Source organism: Euleptes europaea, chromosome 14 (assembly GCF_029931775.1).
Source record: "Euleptes europaea isolate rEulEur1 chromosome 14, rEulEur1.hap1, whole genome shotgun sequence".
Classification (NCBI taxonomy): Eukaryota; Metazoa; Chordata; class Lepidosauria; order Squamata; family Sphaerodactylidae; genus Euleptes; species Euleptes europaea.
This window is the reverse complement of record NC_079325.1, coordinates 20,176,275-20,203,570: the sequence shown is the minus strand read 5'-3', so window position 1 is coordinate 20,203,570 and position 27,296 is coordinate 20,176,275. Positions and strand designations below refer to the sequence as shown.

Below are 27,296 nucleotides of genomic sequence, written 5' to 3'. Positions count from 1 at the left end.
ACACATCATCATGCCTATTGTATGGTGCTGATGGCAGCACAGTAAGCTCGCTTCTCTGCCACTGTTGCATCTGTGCAATGCTGTCCAGAAGCCATTTTCTAGGTTCATCCCATGCTCCTGAGGACGTAGACCTGGAAAACATGCAGGCTTGCTGTGACTTGATTGCAATGCATGTTGTGGATAAAATCACTCATATCCACCATGATTTAGATTCCACAGTTGGAGAAGGTCCGTCTCAGGATGCCATCCGAGCACAATCTGGTCTTGGTTTATATGGATGACTTTCCATTGTCAAGGGTTGATGAATGTGGTTGCCAACCTCCAGGTAAGGCCTGGAGATCTCCTGGAATTGCAAGTGTTCTCCAGACTACAGGAAATGGCTGCTTTGGAGGGTGGACTGTATAGCATTATACAATGATGAGGTCCCTCCCCTCACCAAACCCCACTCACCCCCAAATCTCCAGGAATTGCCCCACCTGGAGCTGGCAGCCCTATTGGTGAACTAGACAAGCTGCTTAGAAGCATGTAACCTACCACTCTTGCCCTTTGTGGCTGATGATGTCAAGCCAGGCAAGGGTTGGCAGTGTCCATGAAGCAATAAATACCTTTCTATGTGAGAGTGTTAAGAGAGGCAGACACAAGAACCCTCCCAAAGAAGGTGTCCTTGTAAGTCACTCACCTATCCTACTATGACTCAGTAGGCAACATTCCTTTTTTGATTGAGTAGTGCCTATGCATCCCCAATGGTCTTGGAGGACATGGATTATCTAGACTCAGTTCAATCTGGATTCACACCTTGGCTCCTCAGACTGATGATGTTTGCCAGGACAGTGACACTGGCAAAGTACCCCTAGTTGATTTTCCTAGACCTCTAGGTGGCTTTCAGTGTCATTAACATTGGTATCCTTCTGGAGAGGATGGCTGGGTTGGGAGTAGAAGGCACCATGCTTCATTAGGTTCTCCTCTTTCTTGACATGCTGATTCCAGAAGCAGGTGCTGGGGACCTGGTGCACAGCCCTGTAGCATTTATGCTATGGAACCCTGCAGGGATCTATCTTGTCTCTCAAACTGTTTGACATCTACATGAAACACTAAGGGAGATTGTCAGGGATTTGGGGTGAGATGCCACCAATAAACTCTACTTTTTCTTAACAGCTGTCAGGTTGGCCTGTGGAGAAGGTAATGGGTGAGAGCCATAAACTGAAGCTCAGTCCAGACAAGACTGTGGTGCTGCTGGTCAGTGACCAAACTGCTGCATGAGTCAGTCTGTCCTGCAGTGGGTTGAAATCCCCTCGAAGGAGCAGATTTGTAGCAGATGGATACTACTGGATCCTGGCTTTTGGTTGGAGGCTCAGGTTTCCTCTGTGGCTAATTCACCTTTTATCAGCTATGGCTAATACACCAGCCCTGGCATTCAATGATCCGACTACATCCAGATTAGATTACTGCAATGCACTCTGTGTGAGGCTACCTTTGAAAACCATTCAGAAACTTCAAGTGGTCCAGAGCATGGCAGCCAGATGACTGTCAGAGGCTGCCCAGATGGATCAAATCACCTCTGTGCTGAAAGATCTATATTGGCTTCCCATCTGTTTCTGGACACAATGTAATTAAAAAAGCTGGTTCTTAGCTTTAAAGTTCTAAATGGCATGGGGCCAGGGTACTTGATGGACCACCTCATCCCTTACTGTCCAGACCCCCAACTAAGATCTTCCTCCCAAGCGCTGCTTGCTGTGACCCTGCCCTCAGAAATGAGGTGGGTGGTGAACAGGGGCAGGGCTTTTCCAGCAGTGGCGGTCTCAGCTGAGGAATGCCACTTGAACACACGAAGCTGCCAATTACTGAGTCAAGACCATTGGTCCATCAAGGTTAATATTGCCTTCTATGGCTGGCACCAGCTCTGTGGGGTCTCATGTTGAGGTCTTTCATATCGCCTGATCCTTTTGACCAGAGATGCCAGGGATAGAACACGGGAACTTCTGCATGCAAAGAAGATGTTTTAACACTGAAACACCTCCCCAATGCCCTTCCCCTCGAGGCTCATTTGGCATCCACACTACTCTCTTCCAAACACCAGGCCAAAACATTTTATCCAGGCTTTTAATAAAGGGGTTGATCTTTTAATGCTGTTTATAATCTGTCTTTAAGTCCGTTAAAAATGTATTTGAAACTGCTGGATTATAGTTAGCAACTTGTACAGTGTCTTAGGTTTTCTTTTTCAAGCAGCCTTGGTCAGGTTTGCCGGAAAGGCGGCACCCCGCCGCCTACTTCAGGGCTTTGCTTTGCTTATGCTTGCATTTTGCATCTGTCAGAGGTTGCCTCCCTCTCCCAGCTCACATCCGCACATTTCCCCCACATTTTCTGGATGCTGGCTAAACACGAATCCAGAAAACGCAGGCAAAACACGCACAGGGAGCGCGAGGCGACCTCTGACAGTTGGAAAATGCAAGCATAATCAAAGCAAAGTAGTCAGCGGGGTGATTACGAGGAAACAGCCATGCATAAATAGCCGAAGTGTCATGTTCTCTCCAAATGTAAGTCTATGTAGAATTCAGCATCTTGAACAACTCATTCTTAGGTGTGTTTCTAGCCTGAAAGGCTTGAACACTGAAATCTCAAAAGAATCCCTCTGTCCAGATTTCTAAGTCCTAGCTCCACAACGTTTAGCAGAAACAAAATAGTGCAAGACAGAGAGGTGAAAACAGGATCTAAGTTATTCTAAACAGAAATGTGTGGGGGGGTAGTAAAAATACAGACAGCCATAGATATTTTTGGAGAGGAGAGGAGAGAAGGTGAGATTGCCAGTAATTGATTTGGTGTGCTTGATTTTTGTTTGTTTGTTTGCTCAGAGATGGCTGCGAGTACATTTGTGGTATATCGGCTGTATGTATCCTATGGCTGCTTGCAGATTTCACCCCACACATCCTAGTACAGTTATGTACAGTGCAGAAATCCACATAGCAAAGCAGGGGTCTGCCAAAAAGTGCTTAAGGTGAAAAGTTTATTTCATGCACAGCAGGATAATCAAGCAGAAAACAGCATGAGCGATTCACAGGCACAGTTCTTAGCAGTTGTGCAAGCTCCCGCACACCAAAGAATCTCATTACCTATTCTGTTTATGTTCCACAAACAACTGCTTGCAGGTTGTTTTGCTTTTTAAAAATTGATCATTCTCTATCCAGTAATTTGTATGATCTTCAACTAGTAGATCATAACTTACTTGCAGGGAACTTGTGGATCCAGCAAGGGATGATGGCTATAAAGCTCTAGATCAACGGTGCTCAATCTGTGGCTCATGGAAAGCCACGTTGGCAATTGCCATCAAACCAAAAAGCCACGTGCCCTTCCATCCCTGGCATGAGGCCTGCAACTCAAGGTAGGAACCAACTGCCAGCCACAAAGCCCCACCAGGCAAGGGTCTCTCTTGCCCACTTTCCAGAAACTCGGGGAAGGTGCCACATAGGAGAATGGTGCTCAGAAGGGCCACAGGAGGCTTCTGAGCTACTGAGTGAATGCTACTCTTTGGATTCTTATGGGCCAGAACTCCTGACGGAAGGTCTCTTTCTGTCTGCACTCTCCTGGGTTCATTCACCACATTCTGGAGATAGTGTCTAACAGTGCAATCCTAAAGAGAGTTCATTTGAATGGGCTTAGACTGGAGTAACGCTGCATAGGATTGCACTGCAAATGTCAAACGTGGCCTGGTTCAAAGTGTAAGAAACAGACCCACGAGTCTTTATGCTCGTTCCAGTTTTTCCTCCTTACGGTAAATTCTTCCCATTAAAACTAACACCCTTTTCACCTTTTTTTTTTTTGCATCAGTAACTTATAATTGGCATAAAATGGTGCATAAGTAGTGAGTAAACAAGGCATAGAGGGTGCCAAACAAACAAAATGGATGGCAGTGACAATATATACAACCACAAGAAATGAAAATGCCCATATGAGCTGCTCTGTAGAATTCAATGCTGGGTTTACTAATCTATACTACTGATTGAGCTTACTATTATTACTTTTTTCTATGAATAGTACCTATACTGTTTTCTGTCATGGTGTTTTTAGGTGCATCATGCAAGTTTTATAAGACACTTTGGGCTTTTTGATAAAATGGCTATTAAGTCAACACAGTACAATAAATATGTTGATCTAATACAGAAAATGGCATCCTGAGAATATCAGCTTTTTGTTTTCAGCATGCTTCTTGTCCATAAGTCTAGGGAAGGAAAGCTTGAAAAATGCGCATGCAGTGTTGGGTTGATTAAAAAACAAACAAACAAACAAACAAAAAACCAGAGACTGGGCAGAGCCTCTTGTGGTCAGGAGGTAGGGAACCAGTGTCTTGAATGGGTAGTTAAAAAAAAATACTGTAACCACATGCAGTGCAATCCTAAGCACTCTTTCCTGGCAGTAAGCTGCACTGAATAGACCTCAGTAGAATTCTGAATAAATCTATTTAGGTTTGCTCTGATGTTCACATTAAAGAAAAGAAACCCAGATATCCAATGCCAGATCAAGGAAATGAGTTGTCTCCCTTGGGACACTGATAAGAACTTGGAGTTAGACCATTTTGGATTTCACAGTACTTCTTGTGTTTGGTTATTCCCTACCCCACCCACCCAGTGCCGGATTTACGTATAAGCTAAACAAGCTATAGCTTATGGCCCCACTCTCTTGGGGCCCCCCAAAAAAATTTAAAGGAAAAAAAACCTGGATGTACATTTCCAAAATATAAGATAAAAAACAAATAAAATAAAACCTACATACAGCAACAGTGTTTTGTGTTGTGTAGGCTCCTATGATGCTAGCCTGCTCCCTAAAATATCACTGGTTTGCTCATTTCAGTTCAACAATTACTTTGATAAAATACATATTTTGTTATGTGCAAATGGCTTTAGATACCTATTAGGTCCATAAATTACCATATAGCATATATTCAACACAAAAAACAGTGACAATTTGTTGTGGACAAAGGACAGCTGGACATATAAAGGGCCCCATTACCTTCAATAGCTTAGGGCCTCATCAAACCTAAATCCGGCCCTGCCCCCCCCCCCCCACTTGCAGCCCATTCCTGAGAGCTGCAGTGGCTGGGGACAGCGTAGCTGTGGTGGTGCTGTGGTGCCTCCAAAGACGTTTTACTGCGGCGGGGGGGGGGAAGGGGCTTTTTTAAAAGAAAAAATTGGGGAAAGGGGGGGAAAGGCCCATTGAAAAGAGTGATGCTGCACCAACAAAATGGTGGCGAGGCACCGTTGTTGCTTAGGGGGGTGTTTCCAGGCTGAAAGGGGTTGGGAAGCTGCCTACTAGCAACTCCACCCCCCAGAGGCTGGCGTAAGTGCCAATTTAGACACTAGATAGCAGAGGGCTTTCTGTGTAGTGGTTAAGAGCGGTGGTTTGGAGCAGTGGACTCTGATCTGGAGAACCGGGTTTGATTCCCCAATCTTCCACATGAGCGGCGGACACTAATCTGGTGAACTGGATTTGTTTCCCCACTCCTGCACATGAAGCCAGCTGGCTGACCTTGGGCTAGTCACAGCTCTCTTAGAGTTCTCTCACCCCCACCTACCTCACAGGCTGTCTGTTGTGCGGAAGGGAAGATGACTGTAGGCCGGTTTGATTCTGCCTTAAGTAGGCATATAAAAACCAACTCTTATTATTATTATTATTTGTTTTGGGCTCAGAGAAACAATGCTAGAGCCCTGCTGAGACTGCAGAGTACTTTCTGGACGAGTAGGAAGGGGGCATTACAGGGGAAATAATTTTTAATATGTTTTTTCCTCCAATTTTGGTACATGTTTCTGAATGAAGAACCTTCTACTTTATATCTAAATACTTTAATAGGTAGAATTCAGTAGCAACACATCCAAAATGTCAACCCAGTGGCTTCCTGAGTCAAGTGAGAGTTCTGTATGGCTTACAATTCACCTGGGCTTGCACATTCACGGGAATTACCCCTTTCCCTGCTTTACAATCTGTTTCCGTGTCCTCCAAATGACACCTCTACTTTCTGAACAACACATACATATTAGACCACCTCAGGTAATCGCTGATACATTATTCACCATGGGGGGAAATCCAAAACCTCCCTTCTAGGCAATTTAACTCTTTTCATTGACTTCAAAGGATATGGGATTGGATCTGCGAGTGAAAGCCAACAGTGAAATGAATTTCAAAGCTGTGAAAACACACGTCCACATCACTCTTTCCGGAAGGATTCTGCTACACTTGGCTCATAACCAGCATCTAACATGAATCACAGGCTCATCCATGAGTGTTTGTTTAAGGGACAAAATGCTCGGATGATTTAACTTGAGAATTCCCAGTCTTACCTTGTATGCAGAGACCTTCAGTACAGTTTTCGGATTCTTGGCTTGGGCCTTCACAGAATTTCCCACCATTTCTTGGTGGTGGAGCTGTGCATTCACGGATCCTCAAGTGCTCGCATTCTGGGCTGCAGACGGACCACTCACTCCAGACCTCCCAGCCACCATCCACTAAACAGAAGGAAAGGAATTGTATGCTTTACATACAAACTTGTGTGACCCAGACCAGGTTTTGGACATTTCGCCATTTTACGAGAAATATTAAGATAAACCCCAGTTTAGCACATTAGAAGGCTTCATTGTACCTGAACAGTTCAATGAGGCAATTCGGATTTACAATATAATCTTAAACAGAGTTCAACTCTTCTAAGTCCACTGAAGACAATGGTTCTAGAAGGGTGTAACTCTGTTTAGGATTGAACTATTACTGACTTAAAATATGCAAAGATAAGCCTTGATAAAGCTAAGCTATTTTGATATTTCAGATGTAAGGTTTTAACAACAGACCTTGGTGAAGTTGCTACTGAACTTCAGAAAGGGCTTCATGGGTTTGCTAGGAAGGCTGTCCTCACTAGGGTTGCCAGCTCCAGGTTGGGAAATACCTGGAGATTTTGGATGTGGAGCCTGAGGAGGGTGGGGTTTGGGGAGGGGAAAGGTTTCAATGGGGTATAATTTAATCAATAATGCCATAGAATCCACCTTCTAAAGCAGCCATTTTCTCCAGGTGAACTACTCTCTATCGGCTGGAGATCAGTTGTAATAGCAGAAGATCTCCAGCTAGTACCTAGCAGTTGGCAACCCTAGCTCATACCCCCCCCCCCAAAAAAAAGACGTATAAAACTGTTCCTGGGCTGCAGGGGCCATCTTAATGTTTCTGGGGCCCCAGGCAAAAGTCCAAGATGGGGTCCCATAATCACTGCCGACACCCTACCATCTGGGACACCCCAGGTACAAGCAAGGCAGGCAGACTCAAGCAGGCAAGGCTTCCCTTCAGGAGGTTGGCAATCCTGGCAGGCCACTGCCTAAACCTCTGAGGGGGCAGGCAGGTGTGCACATTGGCTGGCCAGTGACAGAGACCCTGTGGGGTGAGGGGGTGCACCTGTGTGCAGCATATGCGTCTATGGGGCAGGACTGTGGGGGCCCTCCCAGCCTGGGACAGCTGCCCTGGATGCCCCGTGACTAAGACCACCACTGCTGGAAAGCATCACTTCAGACTATAATGGGGGGGGGGGGTTTGCAGGAATCAATGTGTCACCATGAAATAAAATTCTTTGCATGTCAGCATGTCAAGGACCTGGCTGGAACTGATACCCTTGTATGCGCACAGAGGGTATTAATAAATACGGGAGAACAGTCCATCGGTTTACGTAAACTAAGACTAAGCTACAGGAAGTGAATGAAGGTGAAATGAATCTTTCTACAAGAACTCGAAGCTGAATTTAAAGCTGAAAGCAGCATTCAATTAAACGTGTCAGAAAGTATCTCTTATCCGAGAGAAGCCTAATAGCTTCCTTTAGATTGTATCTTTTTACCCTTCTTCAACTTTCTGTGCCATTTTTCACATTCATTTGGGCTGGTACAATGTTGTTAAAAAGCAGCAGAGATTGCCCAAAGCAAAAAAGTCACACACACACACACACACACACACACACACACAAAAGAATCATCTCAGGGAAAATACTGACAGTTGGAGATTGGTTTTCAGTCTCAATTGGGACCAAAGCAAGGGGCCTGTTCATACTTGACAACTGTGCAGTAATTTTCTTTCATTATGTTCCACTCCTGCAATCTGCTCCAATACCACGGTGTTCCACACATGCTCTGTTTCAATGCAAATCACAGTCCCCGTCAATGGGGCAATTTTATTTAAATGATCCAGGAGAGTCACATTTTCCTGTTCTCTGAAAGGTTTACAGTACGCGGGCCAATTCTCCTCACACTTTGAGCCAATGGCCTGTGCTGACTTCCAACTGCAGTGGTGGCCACCTCTGGTGTAGGATGACCTCACGTGCTGGGCTGGACAAATTGTGTTAGCAACCACACACCTGTACTGGTGGGCTTTTTATTTTTAACTATCTGACCTCACAAAAGAGAGCCAAAATCCTAGAGATCTGGGTCACTAAGGGGGCTGTTGGAGCTTGGCAAGTCATGCAATTTGTCTTCCTGTAACGTTTGGGCTGTGCCTGGGAGCTGCCCTGGAGAAGGAGCCCTCGGGGAATCTGTCAGAATCTGGAGCTGCTGGGTTGGGCACTCTTCAGTGGTCTTCATAGAAAATCTTTGTAAGCCTCGGTACTGGGAGAGAAAGGTAGGGTTGCCAGGTCCCTCTTCGCCACTGGTGGGAGGTTTTGGAGAAAAAGCCTGAGGAGGGCGGGGTTTGGGGAGGGGAGAGACTTCAATGCCATGGAGTCCAATTGCCAAAGCAGCGATTTTCTCCAGGTGATCTGATCTCTATCGGCTGGAGATCAGTTGTAATACTGGGAGATCTCCAGCTAGTACCTGGAGGTTAGGAAAACAGTACAGGGGCAACAGTCATGTACAAAAAAGGGCAATTTATATAAGCTACTGAAGACTGTTGCCCCTGAACTGTTTTCCTAACCTAATTGGTATTAGTATAGAGGAGCCTTTTTCTTCTCCAGTACCTGGAGGTTGGCAACCCTAGAGAAGGGGGTAAACTCTCCCATGGTGGGCCTCTCCACAGAGTATGTCCCTGGTATGTCCTCCTTGGCTTTTTGCTGATGCTCCTTTTAAAGGCATTACCCATTCAAGAAGTCCCAGGGAAATATAGGAGTGAGTATTCCTGCAAGACCTGAGCTGGGGGCGTGGCTTGATCCCTCTCAGGAGAATTCCCCTGGTCATCTTCTGGGCCAGCTGGCAACAGGCCCAGCTACTGACGCAGCTACTTAAAAGAGCTATGTGGCTTTACCATATGGGGTGGGTTTTTTTTTAGCAATGTTGCTCTTCCAGGGCCCGCCAGCTTCTCCTTGGCTTGGGGCACACAGAGCCATTTTGCTGGAACCCTTGAATGGCAGGTAGTTGCTCTCCCCCCACCCACCTACTGGCCTTGGTATGTGTGGGTGTGGCCTCCCCAACCCTGAACAGAATCCTTGTTGGGGTACAGTAGGGGTAGGGTTGCCAGGTCCCTCTTTGCCACCAGAGGGAGGTTTTTGGGGCGGAGCCTGAGGAGGGTGGGGTTTGGGGAGGGGAGGGACTTCAATGCCATAGAGTCCAATTGACAAAGTGGCCATTTTCTCTAGGTGAACTGATTTCTATCAGCTGGAGATCAGTTATAAAGGCGAGAGATCTCCAGCTAGTACCTGGAGGTTGGCAACCCTAAATAGGGGGCCTCATCAGCCTTGCATGGGAGCTGCTATTCCCAATCAGAACATAATGCACTGATTTAGATGCAAGGCCCAAACATGGATCCAACCATCTTTCGAGTAGCGCCCCCCCCCCCCCAATGTTAAGAAGCCTTCCTTCCAACTTAAGGGGCTTTTTCCCCCCAAGGTAAGAGACATTTAAGTTGCAATGACTCTCCTTAGATTGGAGGAAGACTTCAAAACTGAGCCAAAGGGAAAGGCGGGGTATAACTATTTAAATCAATCAATCAATCAACAAACTTTGCTCAGCAGAGTGGCAAGATAGAGGCAAGCAACCACCCCACTATGATTTGTGCTAGCCCTGCTTAGTAAAATTCCACCCAAAGAATAAATTAGTTTGGAACCCTGTCTTGCGGGAGTAGCACAAACCATAAATGTAACAGCAAATTATGGTTTGCTGAAAATCTGGAATAGATTAATTTGCCTGTTGCACATGAGAAGATGTGTGTGAGTGTGTGAGTGTGTGTGTGACAGAGAGAGCGAGAGAGAGAGCGAGAGAGAGAGCGAGAGAGAGAGAGAGAGAGAGAGAGAGAAAATTGTGCCAGTGAGACCCAGGCTCCTTAATGGTTCATTCCTGTAATGGTGCACTGCAGCTTAGCAATACATCTGAATCTTTCCATTGGCATTCAGCAATAGCAACTTGTGTTTGAACACATGCAGCCACCAAGCATGAGCCCCATGGGGATTCGACTGTCACATGCCACCGCAAATGTGCAAAATTTTACATTTGTACAAATGCCAGAAAGGGTGACACAGGCTGAGTTTAGCCTGCGGAGGTGTCATTTATTCAACCATCTTGCGAAAAGTGACAGGACTAGAAGTCAGAGCAAGCTGGCTCAAAAGTGTAGCCCCTGCAAGTTCAAATAGTCATTACATGAAGTGCAGTATTTGGCGGTTGAGCACTGCTAGAGAAAATACAGCATGCTCTACTAGTACATTTTCTCCTGCCTTAGAGAACAGTGGGGATTTTTTAAAAAGTAATTTATCCTGCTCTTTCTCCTTGGAGCTCATGGTCCCTTTCCCCTACGTTATCTTTGTAACAACCCTATAAAGTAGGCTAGGCTGAGAGAGAAGGTGACTGGCCCATGGTCATCCAGTGAGCCAGAACAGGGATGAGAAGAGTGGATAAAGTTCATATAGAAGAAGAGTTGGTTTTTATGTGCCAACTTTCTCTGCCACTTAAGGGATAATCAAACCAGCTTACAATCACCTTCCCTTCCCCTCCCCACAACAGACACCCTGCAAGGTAGGTAAGGCTGAGAGTGACTGGCCCAAGGTCACCCAGCTGGCTCCGTGTGTAGGAGTGGGGAAACAAACCCAGTTCACCAGACTAGCCTCCACTGCTCATGAGCAGGAGTGGGGAATCAATCCTGATTCTCCAGATAAGACTCCACTGCTCCAAACCACCGCTCTTAACCACTACACCGTGCTGGAAGGACTAAGTTGCTAAAGACAGAACTTACAGAGTCTACGACGATGGTACTCATTCTGCATCTTACAGAGAGCCACATTCATATTTCCCGTCAACCAAAAGAGTCACATTTATCTCCATCCCTAGCAGAAGGCCTGCACTGCAGGGAGGCTTGTGGCTTATCCATTCCTCTGGCACTAGCTCTTTCAAGATGGAAACCACTTGCTGACCATGAGCCACAACAGGCAAGGGCCTTGCCCACTTTCCTGCAACATGGGGCAGGTGCTAAATTGTAACACTGTGCTCGGAGAGCCGCCGGTGGCATGCCAAAGCGCCACATCCAGCTCCAGAGTCACAGTGTATCATTGGTCTAAGGAACGAGCAGAACAGATGGATGAAAAAAGATGGGAAAAAGTTTCAAAGAAAACAACCGAAGCCCCAGGGCACAGAAGAACTGAGGAGAGCGGTGGGCCTGTGTGAAAGAGGTCAGATGGTGCTGAAAGAGAAAAGGTGATGGTCAGACAGAGACCATTTCAGCAAGACCACCCTGCCATCAGGACAACAAGTGAGGGTGAAGAAAATATCTCCCCAAAAAGGAACAGAAACAGCACCAGGAGGAGAGAGCAGGTTTTGATCAGCATAAGTAGTCATGAAAGGTATGTGAGGAATTCAAACAGCAATGTAAACATACTTGGAAATACATAGAAAGAGACCTGTCTTGACCTTTGATTGTTGTAGGTTTAGATTCCTTTTATCAGTCTCAAACGTGAACATGAAATGATCTACAAAGCTCTCCTTTCCACTCTCACACAGACACACAAAGGTTGGTTGAAAAGCCACCTTTTACTGCAGCAAGTTCATAAAATGTACGGTTTCCTCGCAGCCAAAGCAACATTGCGTTGCAAAGCCAAGGTCCGATCAGCCCGAGAGCTGAAGATAATTTTGACATTTACAAGAAACCTCTCAGCTGGTCTCACAGGCCTCTTGTTAACGCCTCTGCAAAACGCAGGATCGATAAGTCTGTCAATGGATTTGCAACTGCCCGCTTTCTGCCTTACAGCCTTTCCCATCCCCTGTCCATCTCTGCTTCAAGTTGTTCATGTCTAATTTATGCACATTAACAGAGACGGTTCAAAAGGAAGAGGGAAAAAAAGCTTCCTCAAAATCCAAGATTCAGTCAATTCAAATTTAAAGCCTGTAGACATGAACAGTCACCCAGAGTGTTCAAAGAGTTTGGGATAATAAAACCTTAAGAGAATATGCATATATGCTTAAAATGGAAAAAAAAAAAGCATGGAGAGTCCTGCTTCCTTTGGGGAGAGTGAAAAACTCATACACTGAGATGAATACTGAGGATTACTGGCCTCCTGTTTGATTATGTCACTAGACACAGGCGATAATTTTTATACCTTGAAACCTTGAAAAAAACCTTTAATGGCATAAGTAATATTACAATTGTTACAAAGGTACATAAAATATGCAGTCATTAAGATAAAAACATAGGCCAATAAATTCCAAAAGTAGAAATTACAAACTTTGGGCTTTTTGAACTTTCATCACATCCACTAGAAAATTGGCAACATCTAAGGTAACCTCCGGATCGGAATCGTTTAATAAAAATTGACGTTTTGCTTGGGTAGATAGGTGATATTTGGAAAGAAGCCAATTTTTTAACCATTTCCCACAGGGTGTTTCATATAAGGGGCAGACCAACAGAATATGATCAATTGAGTCCAGGGAATAGGTATCACAGGGACAAGTCCTATCCTGGATTGGTATTTGTTGATACCTTCCATATAGCATCCTTGAAGGAAAGGCAGATAATTTTTATAGTAGACTGATAGAGGGGCAGTGGTGCAGTTAGGTGCTTTCAGAAAATAGATATTACCAACCCATGGGAGAGAGAACCAGTGTGGTGTAGTGGTTAAAAGCAGCGGTGGGCCTTGCGCTAGTTTGCACTTTATTGTGCTGACAACCAACTTGAGGTTAACTACTCCAAGACGGAAGTAATGGTTTTTCAAACAAACCAAAACTCCATTCCTGGTGTTTGAACGGGGTCAAAATAGAGCAAGTGCACTGTTATAAATACCTGGGGGTGGTCTTTCAGGCATCAGGTTCAAGAACTTCTCACATAACCTTTGCCTCCTCGAACGCCCCCAAAAGTGTGGCAGCTATACAAAAAAATTTCTGGACTAAGGGGGGATGCTCAGTTATGGCAGCTGTTAAGCTATTTAAGGCTAAATCTCTTTCTCAAATGCTATATGGGGCGCCACTTATGATCACGGCAAATTACTACAAGATGGAGAAGATTCAATCTAAATTTTTTAGAGCTGTTTTACAAGTCCCTTCCAGTGTCTCTAGTGCTGCAGTTCAAATAAAGACTGCGGAGGTTACGATTGAAGCAAGGATATGGATAGCTGCGATTTCCTATTGGCTTAAAATAGCACTTTGTCCTAAAGGACTTGTTAATTTGATCTTGTATGATACTTTTGCCTCTCCCTGGTTAAGGAGTTTGAAGAATAAACTAGGCTTCTATGGTCTCTCCCAACAACTACTTCTATCTATGGATTATCTGCAGACCAGGGCCTTGATAAGGCAAAGAGTACTAGATGTAGAAAGACAGCATGATCTAAATAGACTCAAAAACGTGTGTTACAATCAAAGCACCCTTACTAATGTGGCCCCGATGCCTTATCTTATTCATTTGGATAACCCTGATTATAGGAGGGCCTTTACCTTGCTACGTGGTAATGCTCTCCCTTCAGCTATACTGGAAGGGAGATATAAAAAGATACCCTATGGTGAATGTTTATGCCCTTGTTCTGATAGGAGCATAGAGACCCATGAACATGTCATTTTTGACTGAAAAATTTATAATAAACTTAGAGAAGACATTTCCCTTGTAATAGCTGGCTACCCAGGAAGATCTAGAGAAACTTGTCTCTCTAACATGCTCAGATAAGGACACCGAGCTAACCTTTAAAATGGCCAAATTTGGATGGCGAGTAATGAAGACTAGGCGAGCATGGTCGAACCTAATGGATGAGTGTTTTTATATTTATATATGGACTGTAACTGTGTTTTATTTAAGCTTATTTTTTAATGGTTCTCTTATGAGTGTATGATTATGTTTGACTAGTATTTATTGATGTTTATAGCTATTTGTTTTTATTATGTAAAAGTTTTTATTGTTGGTCTTGGACCGTATTAAACTATACATTGTACATTGTAAAAGCAGTGGTTTGGAGAGGTGGACTCTGATCTGGAGAACCGGGTTTGATTCCTCATTCCTCCACATGAGTGGTGGACGATAATCTGGTGAACCAGGTTGGTTTCCCCACTCCTACACATGAAGCCAGCTGGGTGACCTTGGGCTAGTCACAGTTCTCTTAGAGCTCTCTCAGCCCCACCTACCTCACAGGGTGTCTGTTGTGGGGAGGGGAAGGGGAGGTGATTGTAAGCTGGTTTGACTCTTCCTTAAGTGGTAGAGAAAGTCGACATATAAAAACCAACTCTTCTTCTTCTCATGCCTCCTTCCCAGATACTAAACTATACTTCAAATGTGAAGCTATAGCCTGCTTCCCCACCTCCCGCCCCCATGCTGAGCCCCTGTGGTGGGGGTGGGACAGCACTGAGGGGGGAGAGAGAGAGAGACCTAAGCAATCTATCTAGCACACTTCTGCCCTCCTCCAAAGAACTCAGGGTGGCATACAAGTGTCTCTCCCATGTTATTCTCACAACAACCCTAGGAGATAGGTTAGGCTGAGAGAATGTTGACCTGCCCAGGGTCTCCCAAGCAAGCTTCTTGGCAGAGCAGAGATTTGAACCTAGGTCTCCCAGATGCTAGTCCTACACTTGAAACCTCTACCCCACACTGGTTCTCACACAGGTTTCCAGTCATTTAATTCAACATGCTGCCTTTACCTATGGATCTACTTATGTGTTCTTTTTTCATGCAGTACCATATATAGTAATGGTGACTTGAACAGGCACAGAAGCATCAACTTACATATACTTCACTACCACAGCATCCTGGTGGGACTCCCAGCTCCAACATACCTCAAAGATATGAGTCCTTTTTAGACTTTTTTTTTTTGCTGTCAAGTCACAGCTGACATATGGTGGGGTTTTCAAGGCAAGAGATGTTCAGAGGTGGTTTGCCATTGCTTGCCTCTGCAGCATGACCCTGGTATTCCTCGGAGGCCTCCCCTGCAAATACTAGCTCGGGCCAACCCTGCTTAGCTTCTGAGATCTGACGAGATCAGCCTAGCCTGGGGCTAGCCAGGTCAGGGTTTTCAGACGTCATGCATCCCAGAAGCCTACCAACCATGTGTAAAGGGACACATGCTACTCATGATCCTACCAATATGTGCAGTCACAATGTTGTGTGAACAAGGTAAATGTGTGAAATTACTACCGTATATACTCGCGTATAAGCCGAGTTTTTCAGCCCAAAAAAAGGGCTGAAAAAGCCGGCCTTGGCTTATACGCGGGTCAATACGGTAGAGGGGGGAGGGAGGAGGGAGGAGGGAGGGGGGAACTTACCGCCGCCATCTTTTCTCTGCCGGGAGAGGCTTCCAGAGTCCCTCTGCGGCCGCGGGGAGGGCGCTCCGCCGCCCCCGCCGGGCCGCACGACTTCCCGCCGCCAGGAGCGGCCTGCGGGGGGAGGCCTCCTGCAGCTGCAGGAAGGCCACCCCCGCCGGATCCGCCGCTTCCCGCCGCCAGGAGCCCAGAAGGTAAGTCTGCGGGGGGGGGGGGGACCCTCGGCTTATACGCGGGTGCCTAATTTTTCCCCATTTTTGGGAAGAAATTAGGCACCTCGGCTTATATGAGGGTCGGCTTATACACGGTTATATACGGTATGTGTGTACAGCCTTGGTGCATTCAAATTCTGAAAAAGCCAGTGATCACTTCATAGGTCCTGAAGCTGTACATGTGTGTTAAATATGTGTGTTGCCTCTATTCACACACCATGGCAACCATGCACATTGGGAGGATTGCATGATGATGATATAAAGTTTATTGTCTGCGGCCGAAGGCCATCACAATCCACCATACAAAACATTAAGATAACATTAAAATAACATAACATAAATTTAAAACAGTCTGACCCCCAAGAAGCTAGTATTTAAATATGTTAAGTTCCCTGATTAAAAACAGCTTGCATGTTTCCATTACGTGTGGTTGGTAGGCTCCTAGCCATTGTAATGTCTGAAAAGGTCTAGGACACTGCACCACGTTTAGGATGTTGCACAAATTTACCTCTGAAGTGAAGTTAGTAGAATCCTCTGTTCAGCAAATAAGCAGTACCTTCTGAAGACTTTGCATCCTGCAAGAACTCAGGGTGAGTTCCCCCCATAGGTCTGGCAGCATTTAAACTGAGAATTGCCAGAAAACATCTCTCTCACCAGGGCAAAGCGAAGTGCAGGTAGTTTTCTGCACCGACATTCCCTCGCAGAACGCGCCTCCATTAAGAGGGGCGGGGTTTGTACAGGTCCGTGACCTCTTCTGCCACCCTCTGCCACATCGCACGTTGCAGTTCGACCACTCCGTCCACGAAGACCAGCCTCCATTCACTGCAGCCAACACACACACACACAAAAAGCAGGATGGAAGGCACATTAAAAAAAAAATTCTCCCAAAATGACCAACCTTCATTCCAGAACCTTCCATTTCTGAGCTCGGTTTTACATTCTGCGTGACCAGTTCCAAGCTCCAGTGTAGACACGGCCTGCTTAAAGAACACCTTAGCTGCAATTACATAAAGGACTTGCTGTCAACAAATGGGGATGATTGCGGGAGGCAGATTTATATGCCAGAGGTGCTAGAAATGACAGGAAGATTCTCCACAAAAAAAACATTCCACTTAAGGGATAAACATGATCCTTTAAAGGCAAAAAGATGAAGAGGGGTTGTCTAGGCAGGCTTCTGACTTAATCAATACAATGTCATTCTATGTTTTAATGAGAGGAAAGAGGCAGGAAAGGGATGTTTCTGCTTTCCTCTTCCCGTTTCGGTTTGGTTCTCTGAAAAGCTGCACAACCACATCCTTTCTTTGTGGGTCCTAAGTTTGACTGACCATTTCTCCTAGAGAGAATGAGTTGTTGAGACACCAGCCATACACTATTCCTGCTCACAAATAGGCTGAGCAGCCAGTGGCTGGCAGCCAGCAGGAGACCAAGGAACAGGGACGTGGGAGGGGGGCACCATCAGAGTGACAACATGACATCACTTCCAGGGCGGATGCAGAAGTGACGTAATTGGGTCAATACTGTGTCTATTGTTTTATCAATAGATTTCTAGCAAATTCTGGAGTGTCGCAACAACACAATGACAACAATTCCAGGATGAACTCAGGAGTGACATCATGCTGTTGCTCGCACAGTGATTTTCTGAGGAACCCCCTCCCCCTCCCGCTTTCCTACCGAGAGGGAGATTTGGCGACCCTATCACAAACTGCAGGAAGGACTATGACTATAATGCAATGCATTACACAGGCAGGTTTTTCCCTTAACATTTTAGACCTTGTCACATGTTACAACCACATGTAGCAGGTGCCCACCAACCCGAGCACACCCCTCCCACAGTGCTTCTGATACACACAGTTGCCATCTCGTTCAAATAGGGCATATTCTGTGTGCATACAGCTTCAGCAAAAAGGAACAAGAACCTTCAGGGGTCTTTTATGCATTACCAAAGCTGTACATGCACAGACATTCATGTGTTGTCTTATTCACTATAATGATGATTGCACATATTGGGACCATCATAGGTGGTGTGCACTCCCATTGGTGGGCTTCTGCTATACATGGCTGTAATGTTTGAGAAGGCCTTTTGAGATGGCATGATGATGCAGTTTGGACATAAAGGAACACGTTGTCAATATCTGTGTAATACTTTTTTCTTAGGACCAAATACGTTGACACAAAACATTGTGCAAGCTTTCAAGCTCATCAGAACTCTTCATTAGGCTGGATATTGCAAAATTTTAAAACGACAGAAGGATAGAAAGCACAGTTTTCAGGTCATGATGCTAAGGTATGATCCTGCATGCGTCTCCTGTGAGATGTGAGCATAGGTGCTGAGTTACAGCAAGTTCTCTGGGGAGCTGTACTCAATGTGCATCCTCCATTCTTTTTCTTTCCCTGAAATCCAGATACCACCCTAAGCCCACTCAAAATCATTCTCAAATGCCATGTTGCAAATGTCAAATGTTATGTGTTATGACATATCCACAGCTGGGCATCTACATATATTGAATCCCTAGACTAGAAGTATATGAATCGGATCTTGACTATATAGGGAGACTTTTGTTGTTGATGTTGTTGAGATTGCCCATTCACCAAGGATGCCATTGTCTGAGGAGGTGCCAGCATACAATCAAAATTTTATTTAAACTATTGAAGAAGCGATTTGTCTTGGAACACATGAAGCTGCCTTATACTGAATCAGACCCTTAGTCCATCAAAATCAGTATTGTCTACTCAGACCAGCAGCGGTTCTCCAGGGTCTCAAGCAGAAGTCTTTCACATCACCTACTTGCCTAGTCCCTTTAACTGGAGATGCCAGGGACTGAACCTGGGAATTTCTGCATGCAAAGCAGATGTTCTACCACTGAGCCACAGTCTTGCACCTTTTGGATTTTGTAGTTATCCTGCATGCAAAACAAAATGTTACCCTGCATGCAAAACAAAGCCTCCAAATCAGAAACACCAACCGTACTTATGCCCTATCAACCACCTTTGCCTTCTTTCAGTAGTCCTGCATATCATCTTTCTCCTGTGCTAATCATTACGCATGGAATAGTCTGCCCTTGGCTGCAAAGCTTCCACCAAGGGCAGTGGCAGGTCCCTCGATCAGTCCTTAGAGCCCTAGGTTAAAGGACCTCAGCACCAGGACTGAGGAAGTTTTCAGCCTGTGGCTTGGAGAGACACTGCCAGATTGAGGGGGAAAATAAAGGTCTAAATGGACTAAGGAGGTTGGACTCAGTACAAGGCAGCTCCTCATAGCATATACAGCTGAACCCCACATTTTCAGCTAAAGCCTCCTCTGAACAATATTAACACAACTTTACCCCTTCTGTCATCTGCTTCTCTCTTCTTGTCCATCCTTATTCAAGAATCAATCTCTGGCTTCATCCCAATTGCTGTCATGAAGATGGAAGCCTTCTGAATAGCAACTGAATTACTTGCATGCTCTGTACAGACTCCAGTCCAAACATCTATTAAGCAGCAATGCTAATAGCAGCATTGGAGGTACAGGCTGCTTTTTATGATTTTACAACAGTCCGACACACATTTCATTCGTCTTAGTTGTTTACCCTTCTGACGGTCCTTTTTTGCTTCTCTTTTTAACTACGGTTGCCTAGCTACCTTTTAACAATTTGCGGTGAAGCACGGCAGCTGAGAATAGGTGTCGAGTGAGCAGTACCGGGTTGTACGCTGGGGAGGGACGTTCCCACGTGGCTTCATCAATTATCGAGCCCATCAGTTGAAGGGTTTTAAAAGCTAATTAATGATCTTACTTTTAACTGTTGATTCAATTTGCTCGTTAAAATGCATAAGGCAATATTTTAATCCAAGGAATAATTTTAGGATAGCTAAGAAGGTGGTGTTATCTTTTTAAATGACTAAATAAGCACCAACTCATTTAGTGATTTGGGGGTGGGGAAACCTTTTAACTTGTTATTTGAGTTGAGAGATGCACAAGAGGTGTGTAAATCGAGAGTTTTGCCCCAGTCCAATTAGCGTCTTTACACATGCATAAGTTGCTTCTATACCTTGCTTCTCCAATGGAAAGCATTTGAGGGAGGGGCTGTGGCTCAGTGGGAGAGCATCTGCTTGGCATGCAGAAGGTCCCAGGTTCAATCTCCAGTTAAAGGGACTAGGTGAGTAGGTGATGTGAAAAACCCCTGCCTGAGACCCTGGAGAGCCACTGCCGGTCTGAGTAGACAATACTGACTTTGATGGACCAAGGGTCGGATTCAGTATAAGGCAGCTTCATGTGTACATTTAACAAGCAGGTTTCTATGCAATTTTTGAGGTTTTTGGATATGTACTGGCACAGATCATTGTAACCAATGCCGACTCTGAGCAACATAGGCAGCAGCTCCCCAGGGACAGACAGACAGAGGTTTTTGGTTGGTTGGTTGGTTGGTTGGTTGGTTTTGCAGCACTTGCTTTTTGAGATCCTTTAATATGGAAAAGTCAGGGAGTGAATCTGAGACTGTCCATATGCAAAACATATGCTCTGCCACTAAGCCAGAAGGAGTCTGCTACTGAAAAAAGTCTACTTCTGTGGGTGGAAAGCTTTCTTTCCAGTCACAAAATACTCCTTCCATGAACAGAAGGCATCCTTTTGGAGCAGAAGAGTGTTGCTGGATCCAGCCCAGTGAGTTGGCATTGAGATCCTTCTTTAGGGGCCCCATCCGATTTGAATCCTTTCAAAAGCCACCCATGTTGAAATCTAATGAATACACTAACTCAGGGGTGTCAAACATGCGGCCCACAGGCCGGATCCGGCCCCTGGAGGGCTTTAATCCAGTCTCTCCAGGCCGTGGGGTCCCTTGCGAGGACGGAGGTTGGCTGGGAGGCTTTTCTCTCTTTTCTCCCAGTTTTTCTGTCTCTTTCTTTCTCTTTCTCTCTCTCTCTTTCCTGGGGTGCGGCTGGGCGAGGGAGCTTGTCAGCCAGCCAGCCGGCCCTCCTTGGCGCGCTCCATGAGCCGGGTCTGGCTGCAGGGCCTTGGGGGGGGGGGTGTCTGTCGGCTGCCTGGCTGCCCGCGCCCCAGCCGTGACTGTGGCTGCTGCCACATGCTCACTGTGCCACCCAGGAGCCCTCTGGCCGGGCAGCCACATGTGAGCAATGTGGGGCTGCGCTCGGAGATTTACAGAAGAGGTGGGGGGGTTGGGAAACATTGTGAGTCTGGGCACGTTCCCCAACTGGTGCTCTCGCTGGGGTGCCCGCGTGCCCTCTCCCTTCCAACATGTCCGGGGGTTTTGAACCTGCCGGCCAGATGGGTAAAGATGTTTTTTTGGGGGGGGGTGGATTTCCCCTTCTCTTTTGAAGGGGGAGAGGGTGAAGTTGGGGGTTGTGATCTGGGTGGCTGTTGGAGCGGGGCCACTCTTGCCACCTTTCAGCCCCAAGCAGGGTGAGAGACAGAGGCCATTTATGCATGGGAGGTTTTGCCTTGGATTTGCTGCTCTACAGATGCACATTTTCCCCATTCAAATTCTCAAAACTCAACAATAAGCCCCGACGCAGAGTTTTGAGAATTCAGATGGAGAAAATCTATAGAGTGCATCTATAGAGTGGCAAATCCAAGGCAAAACCTCCCATGCATAAATGGCACCAGATGGGAAAGAGAGCTGCAGAGGCTGGAGAGCCCCGGTTAGGACAAGTGCCTCTCCTCAGGAGCAGGTCCTGCAGTTCTTTGCTCCCTCGGAGGAGACTGGGTATCAGCTGGGGTGGGGCCCTGGCTCAGTGACAGAGCATCTGCTTGGCATGCAGAAGGGTCCCAGGTTCAATTCCTGGCGTCTCCAGTTAAAGGGACCAGGCAAGTAGGTGATCTGAAAGACCTCTGCCTGAGACCCTGGAGAGTCACTGCTGGCCCTGAGTAGACAATACTGACTTTGATGGACCCAGGGTCTGATTCAGTAGAAGGCAGCTTCATGTGTAACTCTTGGGGAGGGGCTGTGGCTCAGTGGCAGAGCATCTGCTTGGCATGCAGAAGGGTCCCGGGTTCAATCCCCAGCATCTCCAGTTAAAGGGACTAGGCAGATAGGTGATGTGAAAGACCTCTGCCAGAGACCCCGGAGAGCTGCTGCCAGTCAGAGTAGACAATACTGACTTTGATGGACTGAGGGTCTGGTTCAGTAGAAGGCAGCTTCCTGTGTTCCTGTATTTATTTATTTATGTGAACATGGCCCAGCCCGACCAAGTGACATTTATGTCATATCTGGCCCTCCTAACAAATGAGTTCGACACCCCTGCACTAACTGATTCAACGGTGCCAATCAACAGATCGACACATGCAGGCCAAGCAGTTACGTTTCCCATCCACTGACCGTACACCACAACTGTGGCTGACATGCTTCTCCTTTTGGCAACAATGTTGGCTGCCACGCAGGTGTAGTTCCCAGAATCGGACAGGCGGGCTTGACGGATGATCAGGTTGTGATCTGCGCGGGTGTCAATGTTCTCGTCCTGCTCGGAGTCAATGGTTTCCTCATTCTTAAGCCATTCCACCTGGTGAAGAGAAAAATGAGACAGCTTTTTCCATTAGCAAGCCTGGGTCCAAGAGGGTCCTAAACTGTTAGGAGAAGGAGGCTGGGAATAATACAGAGATCACGTATAGTGGGCACAGCACTAGACTTGGACCGGGCAGACATGGTTCAAAACCCCACTCAGCCATAAAACTCCTTAAAACTCCATCCTTACCTCTCAACCCGCACTCACGGAATAGCTTGGGGAAATTATGCAGCCTTCATGGGCGGGATATAAATAAGGTGCAATGAAAAACGTGTATGTCTCATGTCACACTACAGTGAGTAGGATGCTCTAAGAAGGCAGAGGAGCTCCGTGGCACAGAGTGGTAAGCTGCAGTATTGCAGTCAAAAGCTCTGCTCACAACTTGAGTTCGATGCCGACTGAAGTCGGATTCAGGTAGCCTGCTCAAGGTTGACGCAACCTTCCATCCTTCCGATGTTGGTAAAATGAGTACCCAGCTTGCTGGGGGTAAAGTGTAGATGACTGGGGAAGGCACTGGCAAACCACCCCGTAAACAAAGTTGGCCTAGTAAACGTTGGGATGTGATGTCACTCCATGGGTCAGTAATGACCTGGTGCCTGCACAGGGGACTACCTCTGCCTCTCTCTCTACTTAAATAGGCAGAGGCAGCAAGAGATGCAGGTGATCAGATCTACAGAATAAGAATAATCAAAGTATAACAAAACAAAAGTTGCATTCTCCAATTTCCACTTTGCTTTCATTCACCATCTTCCCATCACTGATTCAGAAGTGACTAATGGTCCCTCAGAACAGAGTAATGATAAAAAGATTCTTTCTGGTTTCCAGCTGGCATGGATGGGACCATCAGGAGGGAAGGTAGCACCCAGGTATCCCTCCATCTTACCTGGATCCCGATCCAGCTGAGATACCTCCACAAGAAAAAAAAAACATGAAGCCTGGTGGGTGACCCTAGGCCAGTCACAGTTCTCTCAGAACTCTCTCAACCCATGGGGAGTCAGGCAATGGCAAACTACCTCCAAACGTCTCTTGCCTTGAAAACCCTATGTCACTTGACAGCACTTTCCACCACACATACACCTCCACATCTCCAAACACTAAATACATTTTTAACCAGTGTAACCCTGCTTGAACCGAACTGCTCAGAAAACAGGTAAATTAAAGACAGGATCAACAGACTCCGTTAAACAGACACTGAGATCTGTTTTTCAGAGGCAGGCGTTTTCCATCTATAGGAATCAGCCAGTGGCTGTTAAGTCACAATATCTCGCTACGGTTCAAGCTCAGACAGATAACCTCAGCTGGGTACCACTGGAAGAAGGGATTGTAACACGGAGGTAATCAGCTTATGGATCTGTGGGCTACAGGCATTCATTAGCACACTGTTCGGTGCAGATGGTTGGCAATTTGTAGATTTTTCTAGTTTATAAACAGATCTGCAGCCACAGACCATCAGAGCCAATTAGAATCCATGCCAAACAGCAGGTTCTTTTCCCAGGACCATCCGTCACACTGGTTAGCTGGGGACAGAAGGAGCACAGCAGACAGAACTTTTGCTCCCCACATCTCTGCAAATTAACGCTTTTGGGAGGAGGGGCTCGGGGTGAGAAACAAGAGGCCGCACAGTCGTGACAATGATGCTGCTCGACGCGATATTTATGCACGAGCACGGACGATTGACCCCATGCTTATGGTTAGCCAAAAGTCATGCTGGCATCAATATAGTTCCCACTATAGTTCCCAATTCCTAATTGCTATTTGAAGGCATGTTTCCAATCTCTCCCCCCATCATATCCCCTATATTTATTTATTTAAGAATATCTTTATGCTTTATGCTTAGGCACCTTACAATTAAAAACCACAGCATAAACACATGCCTTTAAAAAGAAGAGCAAAAGCCATTAGACAAAGGCAGCATAAAAACTACCCATAAAACAGAGCAGAACATTAAAAAGCTGATTAGATAAAACCCCTAATTAAAATCCCTTTCATTTCATAAGTCTCTGGCAGAAGTTTAAGAGCTGTTTAAGTGTGTGTGTGTGTGTGTGTTTGGTGTTTCAGGACAACAGTGAATGCATAGAGCTAGAGCTGCAAATCCTGGCTTGCGAACTTCCTGGAGATTTAGGGTGGTGCCTAAGGAGGGCAAAGTTTGGGATGGGGAGATAACTCAGCAAGGATGGGATGCCATACAGTCTATCTTCTACAGGGTACTGACCTTTGTCGTCTGGAGATCAGTTGTAATTCTGGGAGCTCTCCAGGCCCCACCTGGAGGTTGGCAACCTTAGGTAGAGATGAAACCCTTTTGTCTCAGCACTATTTCAACAGCGCTGTCCAAACCAGAGTCACACCCTTCTAAGTCCATTTAAGTCAATGAGCTTAGAAGGGTGTAACTCTGTTTAGGATGGCACTGTAAAAGAGTTCATTTTAAGGTTCATCGTACAAAAGGTTTTATCACTGTAACTTATTTTCTCTACAAACCTGTAGAACAGATAATGCTGAAAGAAGTGCAACTTGCTCAAGGTCAGCCAGTGACCTGCATAAAGCCCATTGACAATTTGAACCCAGATCTCCTAATCATAGTTGCTGCACCAAGAGGCTCCTAATGTTATGGCTGACATCTCTTTAGGAGCAGGACTCGTCCTTTCATGCTATATGCCAGTGCTTCAAAACCAGAAATCACAGCTAACTAATCACCCCATAAACAATGTTCTGTAGGAATCATAGACAGTCCACAGACAAGACCTGTACCTGATTGCTCAGCTTTCATTTAAAGTCCTCTTATGCTATAACCACTGCCAAACAGACACCCACACCCACAAATGCACACCCACACTTGAACATTTCCAAGGTGCAAGAGAGTCGCCGTTGATCCACTGTTTGCCAAGTCTCTGTTTGCAAGTGTAGGTGAAAGAAAACTGTTTATGTGAATGTGCAGTGTTTAGAAGAATGATGACCAGAGACAAGGGAGAACATTAAGCAGAAGGGACGTTAAAAAACACAAAAAAAAACCCAAAGCTCCAAGAGCTATGGAGTCAAATGATTATTTGTAAAGGAATGCATGGGGCATCATACACTTTTTATTTTGCACATTTGGAGTCACTGCATCCCCCTTCTTTAAAATGTAGTTTCATCCTCAAGGCCTGGCCTCTTAGAAAATAATAAGTACTAATCTCACATGGTGTGCCCTCGGTAGCTGTTCAACGCTTCTAAAGCTTTAAAAGCTTATTCTTAAAAGGATGAGACATTATTTTTTCTTTTTCTTTATTGTTTTATTGTTTCCAACAGTTTGAGCTCCCTTTGGAGAACATCTCTAAGGGAGACACAAAGGAGGAAAAAGGGAGCGAGATGTGTATGAGAACTTATAGAATTTCCATATCTGAATGGAAACAGGCTCTGTATTTTGAAATGGGAGGGGAGAATAGACCAGAGAGACTTATTAGCATTTTGGTGGCTATCACACAATTGCTCAAAATGAGAGGAAAATACAGACACCCCCTTTAGATTAGGCTTTCTGAAGATTTTAACGCTTAGATCACGAAGTAAATTTCAGAATGACTGTCTATAACACACTCTAAATTTATCATTCCCCTTCTCTTGGAATCAGGCATGCTTGAAATCAAAATGCTCCTATCAGATGGCAACCTAAAATGATCTATGAAGGAAATGCAAGGGCAGATATGGATTAACTTCACTCCATATATAGCACGACTGAGGATGCATTAGCATACTCATAAATTTGCTCCAATTACAACATGTGGTTAGGAAAGAGCAGCTGACAACATTATCCACACAAAATCGGTTAAGCATCCCGCATCACAGGTAGCAGAACGAAGGATTAGCACTCGCTTTTGCTTCACAGGAACAAGGTTGTCCATCTTTCAATCGATTACCAAATTGAAGGGACAAAGAAGAACCAATCTCACCTCACAAAGTAAGACCCCCCCCACGCACGAGCCATTCAACTAATGAAATTGAAAAATGATGCTTGCCCTATATAAGATTAATCAAACTAATGCATGTATATGCAAATTAAAAACAGCAACCCCAACACTGATTTAAATATCTTTCCATCTCTAATTTGTCTTCCCCTAGATATGCATCATCAAATTTCCAAAGAACAAGTTCAGAATGCCCAAGGGGATTGTAAATGTCCACCTGATGGTTGATGCTTAGAAGAATGCAGCTGAGGCAGACATTTCTGGAGAGCAAGTAGTAAGGACAGCATTTTAATGAAACAGACAAAATAGTAATATGGTGTCCCCATTTCACATGCTGGAAATATGAGCATATGAAGCTGCCTTATAGTGAATCAGACCCTTGGTCCATCAAAGTCAGTACTGTCTACTCTGACTGGCAGCGGCTCTCCAGGGTCTCAGGCTGAGGTCTTTCACATCACCTACTTGCCTAGTCCCTTTAACTGGAGATGCCGGGGATTGAACCTGGGACCTTCTGCATGCCAAGCAGAGGCTCTACCACTGAGCCACAGTGGCCAACCATAGTGGCTCTTCCTAGCTCAGAAGCATTTCAAGCCACTTTATCATACACATTACTACTGAAATCTCTATAGTTCCCTTCCCAACACAAAGTACAGTCAGTCCTAGCTTTAGGTTGCATCTGTAAGATTTGTGGCTTAGTCACAGATGAGGCTGGACATATAGTGGGTTTGCCAAGCAGTGCCTGGCAACTGGTGAGAGGGTTGGGGGGCAGCATTGCACATAGGTTTGCCAGCTCCAGGGTGGGAAACACCTAGAGATTTTTTGTGGCTGAGCCTGAGGAGGGCAGGGTGTGGGGAGGGGAGGGACATCAATGCCATAGAGTCCAATTGCCAAAGCGGCCATTTTCTTCAGGTGAACTGATCTTTATCGGCTGGAGATCAGTTGTAATAGCAGGAGATCTCCAGCTAGTACCTGGAGGTTGGCGAGACTAATTGCAGGATAATTTTTTT

The 27,296-nt window shown here is 45.7% G+C and overlaps 1 protein-coding gene across 1 annotated transcript in view; it reads right to left on the bottom strand.

Annotated features, from left to right (window-relative positions):
• The window catches only part of UNC5D (unc-5 netrin receptor D), a 423,168-nt gene that overhangs the window by 104,683 nt on the left and 291,189 nt on the right, over window positions 1–27,296 (bottom strand). Inside the window, exons 5-7 of the mRNA XM_056860892.1 lie at window positions 22,171–22,351; window positions 16,517–16,684; window positions 6,327–6,491 (exon numbers count right to left, since the gene is read on the bottom strand). Coding sequence (XP_056716870.1) covers window positions 6,327–6,491; window positions 16,517–16,684; window positions 22,171–22,351 — 514 coding nt within the window. The remainder of the gene's footprint in view (window positions 1–6,326; window positions 6,492–16,516; window positions 16,685–22,170; window positions 22,352–27,296) is intronic.